Below are 11719 nucleotides of genomic sequence, written 5' to 3'. Positions count from 1 at the left end.
TGACTGCTAGTTTGTTCCTGTCACGTTCCAAAAGGAGGAATTACTTGGCTCTGTTTCACAACATCCTGTAATTCTCCAGTTCATTGCGTACCTCAGAAAACTATCTGAGGTTTCTAAAAGTTTTTGCATGATACACTTTCCAAAAGAAAACAGCTTTTAAAAAAATGACTTTTGAATTTAACATTCAGAGTCTGTATGACTAAAGCCAGATGTGTCAGTCATTCCCCCACCCAGCCAGCCAGGCACTGGGAAGGGTGCAGGACCCTCACCCCGGTGAACAATAGAATCCCTAGGCCCAGCCCCTCCCGCCTCCCACATGTCCATCAGTGGTGAAATGCTTTGATCCTGTCCAATTTCCTCATTCTGAGCCTCCAGGACAGAGGCCCTGCTGGCTGCAGACCCGGAGCCCAGTCTAGTCGTCAAAGCCGTGCTGTAAAAATGAAAGGTGTGAAGCTGCAAACTTCACTGTGTGATTAGGGAAACCCCATGGACACAAGTGGATTACCAACTCAGGAGAGGGGGACGACGCTTTGAAGTGACCACACCATCCATGGGAGGGACAGGCGGGGACTGTCCAAGGAACCCCAAGTGGCCCTCCACCCCACATCTGTCCTCCTCAGCCTCGGTCGGGGGCAGAAGGTGGTACATGGTGGAGAGAGCCCGGTGTCCCCGTCATTATCATCGTGCGGTCTGCACACACGTCAATCCTACAAACCCTCACAGTTTACCGAAACGCTGAAGGCTTGTGTTCCCTCTGCCCCGACCAACGCAGAGGCGATGAAAGGTTAACTTTAACATGGAGGTTTTAATCCAGTTTAAAGAGTACTTCACACAACCCGCCCTTCTAAAACATGAGGTTGATTTGGGTTTTCTATGATTCTAACAAATTAGGTATAATCATCTCTCAGAATTGAGTAAAAAAATAACATCCTAGTTTTCTTGTTAAAATTCAAAAGCTTGATTGTAAAAGATTTATAGTAGGTGACGTTAACCTAGAAATCTCACACTGAACAAACACTAATGCAGATGAAACGAACCATCTACACCTACGACCACGGAGACTCTACACGGAGCGCTTCACCGAACGCCGCGGCCCTCGACACACGGTGACCTCCAGCCACGAGCAGGATTAAGGCAGTTCCTCCCCTGGGAACAAGAAAGTGGGGGGAGCAACTGAGAGCGTCCCCGACACGAGGGCTTGTCCCCCAGCACTCTTCGTCTGGGGTGCTGGGACAAAGGTGTCTCCACCTGTCAGTCAGCTACCATCACACCTTCTCCTCAGGCAGGCGGGGCGTCGACTGAAAGCTGCCTAGAGTGGAAGCGCCAGGTCCAGGTCGGGCAGCTGAGGGCTGCGTGGGGGAGGTGGGACTCATTCGGGTTACTGTTGATGCGTGCGCTAACACAGGGCTACCGAACCACTCATCTCAAACTAGAGAAAAGGCATGTGATTCGTTCACATTTCCACAGTTGCTTCTACGTAAAAATCAGTTTTATAGCTCCTTTCATTAAAACATATTCTGATCAAATAATCTCACAAAGGAAAGCTCACCTAGCCTCAAGTCTAACAGAAAGGAAGGAGGAAACGATAGATTTTCCGCTGTCGTCACGTCCAGGACCGCCACAAGGGGCGCCAGGCCGCAAGTGGCGCCCTAGGCTGACTGCGCCAAAAACTTCACGTACTGGCCTCGGGCCTCGAAGTGGTCAGCCGGCCGGTTGTACGCCGTCCACACCGGTTCTCCCACAAACAGCCGCATGGCCTTGACGTAGTTCTGCAAAACACACAAACACACCCAGCACCGCGTTAAACCAGCTGTCGAGACAGCCTCCCATGCTGTTTCATTCCTGTGTCTTAACACTTTAGTCACGTTTCATCCTCCGGAAGGACGTCAGCACCGGGAGCTCTGGCCAAGCTGAGAAGCCGGTGCCCAGGCAGCAAGAGTGTGGCCGCGGGCGTGGGCGCTGCGCTCTCCACGAACGCATCCCTGTGCGCCGACCCCGCCAGCCCACTCAGCCACCCCTTCCCGCATCCCCAGTACCATCTTCCTAAGCGTTCGCAGGGCCCTCGTGCTGATGACAAGGGAGGACAGCCTGGCATCGTGCTTCAGAATCAAAAATACTCATGCCTTTTAATCCAGTTTTCACTTTAGGAATTTATCCAACAGATAAACTCACTTAAGTGCAAAATGATAAATGCATAAGGTTATTCATTACAGCACCGTTTACAATAGCAAAGAACTGGAAACAATTCATAAACCCATCATAAGGGATCGTGCATTCGATGGACTAAATTCATGGTTAGATAATTAGGGAGCACCCAAGCATGGATGCCACACAGCTGTAAATAAGGGATGAGGCCCCACATACTGATCTGAAGCCATCCCCAAAGCATCGCGAGTGGAAAAAGGGAAACGCAGAACCATGAGCATCCTGTGTAAAAGGACAAAGAATTCTGATCCTCTTTCGCCTGAATATGGAGGACACCTCTCTAAAAAGATTTTTAAAGACATAATGCTGGTTACTTTCAGGGAGAGAACAGCAGGGCCGGAGCACAGGGGTGGGAGGGAGGTTTTCACTGCACACCCTTCCAAATGTCTGAATTTTAAGTCGCCTGCCTTTATTTTCCATTCAAAAGTTATTCTTAAATCTCAGGTTTAGTCCAAATCACATCCAGAGAACCTAAGAACTATCTCATTGCTGTTGTTTCCCAATCTCAATGACTGTATTGCACGACTGTTAAGTTCCAAAACTGAAATGCTGTTAAAAAGGACAACGTAACAAGGGGCGTCCCGAAGCTGCAGGCCTAGGATTAGTAACAATGCGCTCTCCACGAGACGGGCGGGACCGCTTCCTGCTGACCCGCTCCGCCTCGACCTGACCACGGCTGCGTGTACCGACATGTGCCACTGTCCGCCAGGAACCAAGGCGGAGCTGGCCAAGAACAAGGTGGACACAGGAGCCCCAGCTCTCAGCCTCCAGCTGGACCTCTCCCGGGAGCAAAGGCGCAGGAGCCGCGAGCCGCGGCTGCGTGTGCTCAGAGGCACTCGGCCTCACGCAGCAGAGCAGGCAGTGTCACAAGTCTCCGACATCCGTGCACAGACCAGCCTCAAAGATAAACACGACTCTACCTTCTCATCCAGCGTGAAGCGGTGATAAATGCCTGCAGGCAGAGTTATCAGGTCTCCTTTCTCCATGAAAATCCGGATCCACTTGTCCTCTTTATCTCTGACATCAAAGTAGCCGCTGCCCTCCAGGATGTAGCGGACCTCATCGTCCAGGTGCAAGTGCTCCTCGTAGAAGATCTTAATCTAGCACAGAAGGGACATTCTCTACGTCTACTGGAGACCATCGCGCACACGAGCACAGACCCAACCACTGGCCCACGCCTCCAAAGACCAGGACTGAGGTGGACGGAAATTCTCTCCATAGAAAGAAGTATTATAAGGATAAGGGGGCAGGAGCTAGAATATTTTATGAAAACTACCAACAAACTAGCAGTAAAAGAATTAAGACTTACACAGCACTTACCATGTCCCAGGCAAGATGCTAAATAGTTTACATATAATAACTTACATAGGTGCTATCTGTCATCCCCAGTGACATGAGGGAATGGTGGCACAGAGAGGCTAGGACCCTGGCCCAACATCACACAGCTTGGATGTGTAGAGTCGAGTCACCCACACAGACATCCTGGCTCCTGGCAGTCATGCTGATCACACACACACATGCAGTCACGCTGATCACACTGGCAGGTTAGAAGCCACATGAAAATCTGAGGAAGGCAGGCCCCGTCTCAATAAACGAACACTTTCCATCTGTTCAAATCTACTTCTGCCTTTATCCTCCTAATGTTTAATAATAAAAATATTCAAACATGCATTACTCTGATACAAAACCCAAACGAAGACATAAAAGAAAAAAGAAAGAAAAGTGTGTTTATTAGAAGTGAACATAATGACTCTCCTTTTCAAATAATTTAGAGTTCCCTTACCTTTTCTTCATAATTTGGCAGTTTATCTTTGCATATGGTTATGATATCCATCCAGGAGTAGTTTCTCTCTTTTCGGATCTTTTCTAATTCTGGATCATTCTCATACTTGTCGGCATCCAGCTAAAAGTGTTTACACAACAAAAGGAGGTCACACCAATGCAAGGAGACGAAACATCCTCTTTCTGGATCTCCAGGATGATGATACTTCTAAATTCTCACCTTCTTCCCCTCCCCATTCCCCTCCCCTCCTTCCCTGTTTCTCTCAATGGTTTTCCCTTTCTCCATAACAGCTAAAAATAACAACGGTGTATTTAATTCCTGCTCCCATCTTTCCAGCAGGCCTTTCTGAGGGATTCTAGTTCACATTTCTAGTCCCACCACCATGAGCCTAGGCGCAGCCCTCATCGCCTCCAGCCCATGCAGGGTGCACTCTCTCCACCGTGTCCCGCTCCTCCATCACCAGTCCACCCCCTGGGGTCTAACCAATCTCTCTATGGCGTCTCCTCAGTCAGCTCATTTCCAGGCCCTCAGACCTACAAACACAACGCAAGTTCTTTATGCTGGGAGAAGCAGCTTCCATTGTCTGACTTCAGGGGCCTTTCCGACTCCTCTGTCCCTATTTCCTGTTTCAAAAAAAAATCTACATTCTAAAGCAAACAGGACCATTTGCTACTCTTCACAAATACTTCATGCTCCACATCCCCACGCCCTTGGCCTTGACAGCTTCCTCCGCCTAGAAAGCCCTTTCACCACTGTCATTCATCACAATCCTATCTATTGTTTAAGGTCTAATTTTAATGTCACCTCTTCGGGAAGCACTCCCCTAGGGCCCCCGCCAGAGTTAATCTGAACTCCTACTTCAAACTATCAGCAATGAACTTGGCGTACTTTGCCTTCTGTTGCAATAAAATGCATCTTATCACAATGGCTGAACAGCAAACTCCAGGATATCTCAAAGTACTAGTCATCGATCCATTATTTCTACAAAGACTCCCCAAATTAGCAAATCCACCGCCACATGACATGCACACGGCTGCTCCACAGCACAACAATCGACTTCAGATTGAGCATGTGTGTAGAAGGGCCAGCTCTCCCTCTCCAGGCCACCGCACCAAGAGCGCACACGCAAAGTGCGGCACCTGCTCCCACTGGTCAAGAATGGGTATTATCAAGACGGCACAGACAAATACACAGGACACCAAAACCAGAGAGTAAACAGTTTTATTTTGACAGCCCTCAACTCACCATCCAGAGGGGAACTAGAAGGCAGAAGTGGGTCTGACTCTATGGAATAACAGAAGATGCCTTTCAAAACGTCTTATTTTATCCTTTGGATCATTCAGAAGCTGCCCAGCACGTCACTCTTGCTCTTAAACTGTCAGGTACACAATGGAAGCCCCGCAGTGCAGTCACTTGACCCTTCTGATTGTCTGGATTGCAAATAAATTATTTTATCATAAAACAAAACTTATTTGCCTCTCATGATAGACATTATTTACCACTTGACTGCTTCGAGGACGGTAAGTTCCAGTAGGTTGGGTTAAATCTTAGCCCAAGAAAAGATATATACTATGTAAGGATTAACAGGCACACGAAATGAAACTCGTGTTTCCCTCAGAGAAGTCCTTGCGACACCAAGAAGCCTAGACTGGCGACCTCCACTCCCAGTGCACAGGGGCCGTCACCTCCGGTCTCAGAAGGACCAGGTCATCCAGGGACCCGTCGCTGGCCCTCGCTCTGATCCCCTCCCGGGGGACCGCGGGGCTGCGGAGTCCGCCGAGCGTGTATCCCTCGCTCCGGGCGGGCTGGGCACCCACGTGGGCACCCACGCCTCACCAGGCTCGGAGGGAGTGCACGCGGCCCCGCGCTCGCCAGAAGGTGGGTGCACCGCACAAGGGCCCTGGAGGGACCCTAAACCCTCCTGCCGCGCCCCGTGTGGGCCCCTAACTCAGCCGCGTCCTTCCCGCACGCCCCGGCCGAGCCGGACCCCACCGGTCCCAACACGGCCCCGGCCTAGAACTGCGGCAGCAACGGACCCGCCAGCTCCGACACCCTCTCCAGACTCCGCACCCCGGCCACCCGGCCCCGCGACTGAGCATGCGCACCAGGCCCCGGCCCCGACCTTCTGGCCCCGCGGCCGAGCCTGCGCACCGCGCCCCGGCCCCGACCACCCAGCCCCTCAGCCGAGCATGCGCAGCGCGCTCAGACGGCCGAGAGCCGAGCATGCGCAGCGCCCTCAGACCGCCGAGAGCCGAGCGTGCGCGGCGCGCCCCGGCCCCGCCACGGCCGCTGGACCCCGCTAGCCGTGGCTTGGGGTGTGCGCGGGAGCTCGGGGGACCTGAGGGGCGACGTCTCCCGCCCGCCCACCCCGGGCGCGCCCCGTCCCCGCGTACCTTCCAGTAATAGACCCCGAGCCGGCGCAGCTGCTCCAGGCCGACCGGGCGGTCGGGCTCCGCGCGGTGGGGCCGCCGCGGGTCGTCGTCGGCCTCGTCCATGTACCAGGCCTGCACCATGGTCGGGCCGGCGCCGCGAGCCCCGGGTGCACCCTGCCTGTCTTCGGACCGCACTGGTGCCGCCCGGCCCGCGCCCCGACCTCGGTCCGCCCCGCCCACCGGCCGGCGGGCGGTGGGCGGGGCGGGCCTTTCTCCGGACCCCGCGGGAGGGGCACGTGCCCGGGCGCGCGCGCTCCCTGGCCCGAAGGCCCCGAGCGGGACGGGCTGCGCTTCCCCTGCGGCGCGGGGCGGGCTGGACGGCAGGTGCCGAGGCTCCGGGCCTGGTCCCCGGGGCTGGTCGCCGCTCCGCTCGGGGCGGCTCGGCGCGCTGGCCTGGGGATGCTCCAGAGGCTGGACCACAGCGGGCCAAGGACCGTCTGTTCCCGTCACTCCGTGGCGGGACGCCGTTTATCGTTCATGAGACGAAGCGGGAATCTGGACGGGGGTGTTGCCCTGTCCTAGGTAAACGGGGGCGGCCCGAGTCTTCGCTAAGTCATAAGGGGAAGAGGCGTCTCTGCAGAACACAGGGTGGGGGCATGCTTGGCGTCACCGCACGGGTGCACGGGGCCAGGTGAAATGACCACCACACGACTGCCTCATGGTTGGCGCCACAGTCTCCTTGGACGTGCAAAACAATCTTGTGAAACGAACAATTTATATCGAGAATAAACAATTTATATTTTACAGGAAAGAAAGCAAATTCCAGGGGAGAAAAGGTGATTTTAGTAAACTCCTGCAGGCGATATGGGGCACAGCTGTGGCTGGAAGCCAGCTCAAATCACCACAGAGAACCCAGGTCTCCCCCAGGGTGGTGGCGCTCCTCCTGTGCATTCCCCCGATTTTTGCAGCATCAACAGTGTAGCCCTGCCCTGTGGTTTCACATCGCCTCCTTTCCCCTTTTCATCCCATCTCCCTTCCCCACATAGCAGTGTGTGACGTCCTAGGATAAAACAAGCTTCCGTTTCCCACTCCTTGAATTTCTAACCAGTTTAGCTCATAAGAAAGAAATTTTAAAAATACAGCTGCTTAATCATCCAGGTTTATCTTTTCAAAGCAATCAGCCAAAAAAGATCAGATTTTCTCAGAGATTCACCTGTCTCTCTAACAGAGAATCTAGTAACTGGAAAACCAACAGGATTTAAACTAGATTGTTTCAAGATGGCACAACTCCGAAGCATAGAGTCGACTCTGGAACTTCCAGAAACACCGTACAGAAAGCACACACATTTCATTTCTGTGCTCTTGCTCCAATCACTCTGCAAGTACTGTACCCACATCCTCCTTAGACAGACTGCCTCTCCAACTCTACTTGACCAGTTACTGCCCATCCTTCAAGATTCCCCCTGAGACTGTTGCCCATTTTTCTGCTGTGCTTTATGACAAAGCTTAGGGAAGAGTTGTCTCCACTGGCCGTCTCTCACCTCACGTGCTCTCCTTACCCCCCACCCTCCAGTAAAGCTTCTGTTCTCACTGCTCTAACAAGGTACCCAAGACCTCTGTGTTGCCAGATGCAGCCCTGTGTGTCTGTTCTTCTCAGCAAGTTCATCATACTTGCCGCTCCCTTCTTGGAACATTTTTCTTATTTTCCTCCACCTCACTCATTACTGTCTCCCACTTCTGACTCATCTCCTGGGTACGACCGTTTTATTGTGGAGTGTCCCCATGCTCTCTCCCTGTCCTATTCTCTGTCCACACACACTCTAGGTGACCTTGTGTAGTCCACGATACTCTGATGACTCCCACATCTGTATCTCTAGCCTGGACCTCTTTCCAGAGCCTGACTTGGGTATCTAACTTGGCATTGCCACATACATGGCTAATAAGAATCTCAAACCTAACTCGGCCGAAACAGAACTCTTGACGCAGACCTGTTCCTCCCTGGCCTTTCCCAACTCGGTGAGCAGCAGCACCAAGCACCCGGTGCCTTCATCCAAAGTCCAGGGGTTTTCTATGCCCTCTCCCTCACCCTCAGCACTCAATCAAACCTCTCAGCAAGTCCTGTTGCTCTGACCTTCAAAACACATCGCAGATCCGCTCACTTCCCTCCGTCCCAGCTCTTTCTGCCATTTTTCTTGCTTGATGGAATTGAGTACTGAAATTGAACCCCTGCTTTCTCTTTTGGGCCATGCAATCCATTCTGTGCAGAGCATATGTTTAAAAATACAAACCAGATCATGTCACTTCTCTGCCTTAACCTTCTTTTCCTAACTCTGTCTGGCTCCAAGCCCTGTGTAATCTGACTCCTGACCACCTCTCCAGCCCCTCTCCCTCCTGCCTATTTCTCTGCCCTCCACACACTGGCCTCTTAGTGTCTGAATCTCACAATCTTCCTTGCCCCAGGGCCTTTGCCCATGCGGTTTTTCCGCCTTCCTTCCTATGCTCTTCCTTCCTCCAGAGCACTTTTCTCCTATGCCTATTCCATTTTCAGCTTGAATATCCCTCCCTCAGCGGGGCCTTCTCTGACGGTGCCTGCACAGCTGGGGAGGTTTCCATTAGACCCCATCATGGTCCTGGTTTGTAATGATTCATTTGGCTCATGTCTGCCTCTGCATAGGACTGTCAGCCCTATGTTTCAAGTACTTGCTGAATGAATGAATTCGTATTGCCAAGGACTCTGCATCTTGGGGTCAGAGAGTATGTCTTATTAGTCTTCCAATGCCTGGTGCCTGGTACATCATAGACAATAAAAAAAAGTTTGCCAAATGGAAGGGATGTGGTGAGAAACACTCCAAATAGTCTTCACAGCGTTACTCTAACTGCCTCCTAACCCAAATCAATGCTACTTCTGTTGTTCGCTAGAAAATGATAAGAGCGCTATGTGCTGGGTAATACTACGACGGCTTCACGTACATGGTTCCCTTGCCCTCACCAGCACCTGGTGAGGTAGGCACTACTTATCACTCACGTTTTAAAGACGAAACAACTGAGGCACAGACAGCTTAAGGCCAGGAATGGCGCTCAGGGAGTCTAGCCCATAACTGCTAAAATACAGCGCAGGAGGCGACGGTGCTGGTCTCACTCAGCCGGGGAGTTACTGCCTCTTGCAGGGGAAGATGCCTCCAACTCCCCTGGCCGCAGCAGCGCAGTCACTGGCACCATTCATCCATCTCAAGCAGATTTCTTTTTTTTTTTTGTATTAGCAGGGAGGAAGGGAGCTGTTTCATGTCGTAAACAACATTCTTTGGAAACGGAAGACAATTGGGAGGCCCTGAAGAATTGCCAAGTTGCCCGGCCCTTGCTGCCAGGACCAGTCCAAGCAAGCTGAGTTGGATGGCAACAGCACCCATGATTTTCATATGACCACTGCTGGCCCACGGGATTCCTCCTTTGAAAAGGCATCTTTGGCCTTGAACTACTTCTTCCAGAAGAACAGTCAGCAGCAGCCCCAAAAATATGTTTCATGACCAGAATTTATCACCCTAATGTAGGCAACTTAGGAAGAATCTGATTAGATGTTTTGAAAGACAGACAGAGCCCCTCACTGCAGACCTGCCTGCACAAACCGTTATCCATCCAGGCTCTGTGACGTGCTCCCAACCCAGGGGTCCACTGCCAAACCATGAGGGGATACGGCAAAGCAGTGGAAGACCAGGGAACCGGAGCTGTTGAAACACAGAGGACGTGGACAAGCAGACTTCCTCTGTGAAGGGCCAGACAGTAAGTCTCTAAGCTTTGAGGCCAAGAAGCAAAATCAAGGATGATACACAGACCTTCAATAACAAGCTTTTTTTTCTTTTTTTTGGTGAGGAAGGTTGGCCCTGAGCTCACATCTGTACCCATTTTCCTCTATTTTATATGTGGGACACCACCACAACATGGCTTGATGAGCAGTGCATAGGTCTGTATCTGGGATCTGAAACTGCAACCCCAGGCTGGCAAAGTGGAGTGCACAAACTTAACCACTACAGCACTGGGCCAGCCCACATAGTTTGTCTTTTGAAAACAGGATACAAAAATCATGAGGGAGTATACAACTCCAAGAACAATATGTTGATAATAATTCTGTTACTACTAATAATAATGAATGGCATTTGTTGAGTCCTTATTATGAGCTAAGGTCTTTCATTCATGATCTCTTTTAGTGAGAATGAAAAAAATCCACTCTGGACACAAGGATGTTTTCTGAGTCCCAGCAGTCCGAGGCTGTCCAGACTGGGCGAGTTAGTTCTAAAGTTCATTCCTAGTTGTTTTGAAAGAAAAGGAGATCAAAGAATAAGCTGAAGCTCAGTGAGCCTCACCACTGAGGTCAGTACTTGCCAGCACTGTACAATGTGCCTGCCCACCATGTGCCCGCGCTCACTCATGTGCCCGCTCCCGGTGTCCCCGCTCCTGGAGGTCCTGTGCTGGACCAAGGGGTGAGCTCATGAAACAGACCGACTGTCTTGGTCTTTCAGCTCCCCCTTAGCCCACGGGCTTAAAACAGCTCCACTCATAACCCTCACTCAGGGCTTTATCTTCTACTTCAGCGGGTCTCAAACTTTCTAGTGGTCCTTAAAAATGTGGGGTACCCCAAGGGGCTTCTGCTTATATGAATTCTATCTATTGATATCTCCATTTTGGAAATTGGAAATGAGAAAAAAAATTATAAGTATTTAGGTGTTAATTCATCTAAACATAACAATGATAACCAATTACATATTAACAAATAACATTTTATGATAAAATCGTATTTTACAAATAAAAAATAATGAGAAGAGTGGCATTTACTACATTTTTCTGAACCTCTTTACTGTCTGGCTTAATAGAAGAAAGGGGATTCTCATATCTGCTTCTGCCTCTAATGTCTTGACACGTTATTTTGGTCAAATTACATGAAGAAAATCCAGCCTCACACAAATTTGTAGTTGGAAAAGGGAGGAATATTTTAATAGCCTTCCAGATAGCTGAAGACATTCATCTTTGACACGACAGCAAAGTTCAACAAGTGGTAGGTTCTTCAAAGTTGGTTGCAATGTGGGATCTGACAACCCTATCGATGATTTCATACTCTGTCACGTCGCTCTGTCTTGGACTCTCGGTACATATTTCATGATAGCTGGCGTTCGACGTTTTGAAAATATTGATTCACTAAGTTATGCATATTTTCCAAATGTTAACACATTTTGTTATACAATACGAAAAAGTAACATTTTTTAATCTCCACCAGTCTCATCAGAAAAGCCTAGACATTGGAAAGCTGTCGAGCTCACAGGACAGATACAAATTTTACAAAATTCAAATTTCCTTTTGAAAGCTTGGT

The 11719-nt window shown here is 50.7% G+C and overlaps 1 protein-coding gene and 1 long non-coding RNA gene across 2 annotated transcripts; one reads left to right on the top strand and one right to left on the bottom strand.

Annotated features, from left to right (window-relative positions):
• Positions 1 to 785: 785 nt before the first annotated feature.
• Positions 786 to 6650, bottom strand: ADI1 (acireductone dioxygenase 1). Its single transcript, XM_023619615.2, has 4 exons — positions 6382 to 6650; positions 3989 to 4108; positions 3126 to 3305; positions 786 to 1769 (listed from the first exon to the last, which is right to left on the bottom strand). Exons 1-4 carry the CDS (start codon positions 6499 to 6501, stop codon positions 1650 to 1652), a joined length of 540 nt encoding a protein of 179 aa, XP_023475383.1. The 5' UTR covers positions 6502 to 6650; the 3' UTR covers positions 786 to 1649.
• An 8-nt stretch (positions 6651 to 6658) lies between these two features.
• On the top strand, positions 6659 to 11179 carry LOC138917943 (uncharacterized). Its single transcript, XR_011426636.1, has 2 exons — positions 6659 to 6942; positions 9621 to 11179. It is a non-coding gene; the product is annotated as an uncharacterized lncRNA (long non-coding RNA).
• Positions 11180 to 11719: the final 540 nt, after the last annotated feature.

The sequence above is a fragment of the Equus caballus genome, chromosome 15 (genome assembly GCF_041296265.1).
Source record: "Equus caballus isolate H_3958 breed thoroughbred chromosome 15, TB-T2T, whole genome shotgun sequence".
Classification (NCBI taxonomy): Eukaryota; Metazoa; Chordata; class Mammalia; order Perissodactyla; family Equidae; genus Equus; species Equus caballus.
This window is presented reverse-complemented; position numbering and strand designations above follow the sequence as displayed.

What these genes read in the sequence shown, in the direction of transcription:
- ADI1 (XM_023619615.2), bottom strand. Translation starts at nt 6,501, where the DNA reads ATGGTGCAGGCCTGGTACATGGACGAGGCCGACGACGACCCGCGGCGG. An exon ending in TCGGGGTCTATTACTGGAAG is followed by an intron (nt 4,109 to 6,381) that starts GTACGCGGGGAC and finishes AAACACTTTTAG; the next exon opens with CTGGATGCCGACAAGTATGA. An exon ending in TGCCAAATTATGAAGAAAAG is followed by an intron (nt 3,306 to 3,988) that starts GTAAGGGAACTC and finishes CTTCTGTGCTAG; the next exon opens with ATTAAGATCTTCTACGAGGA.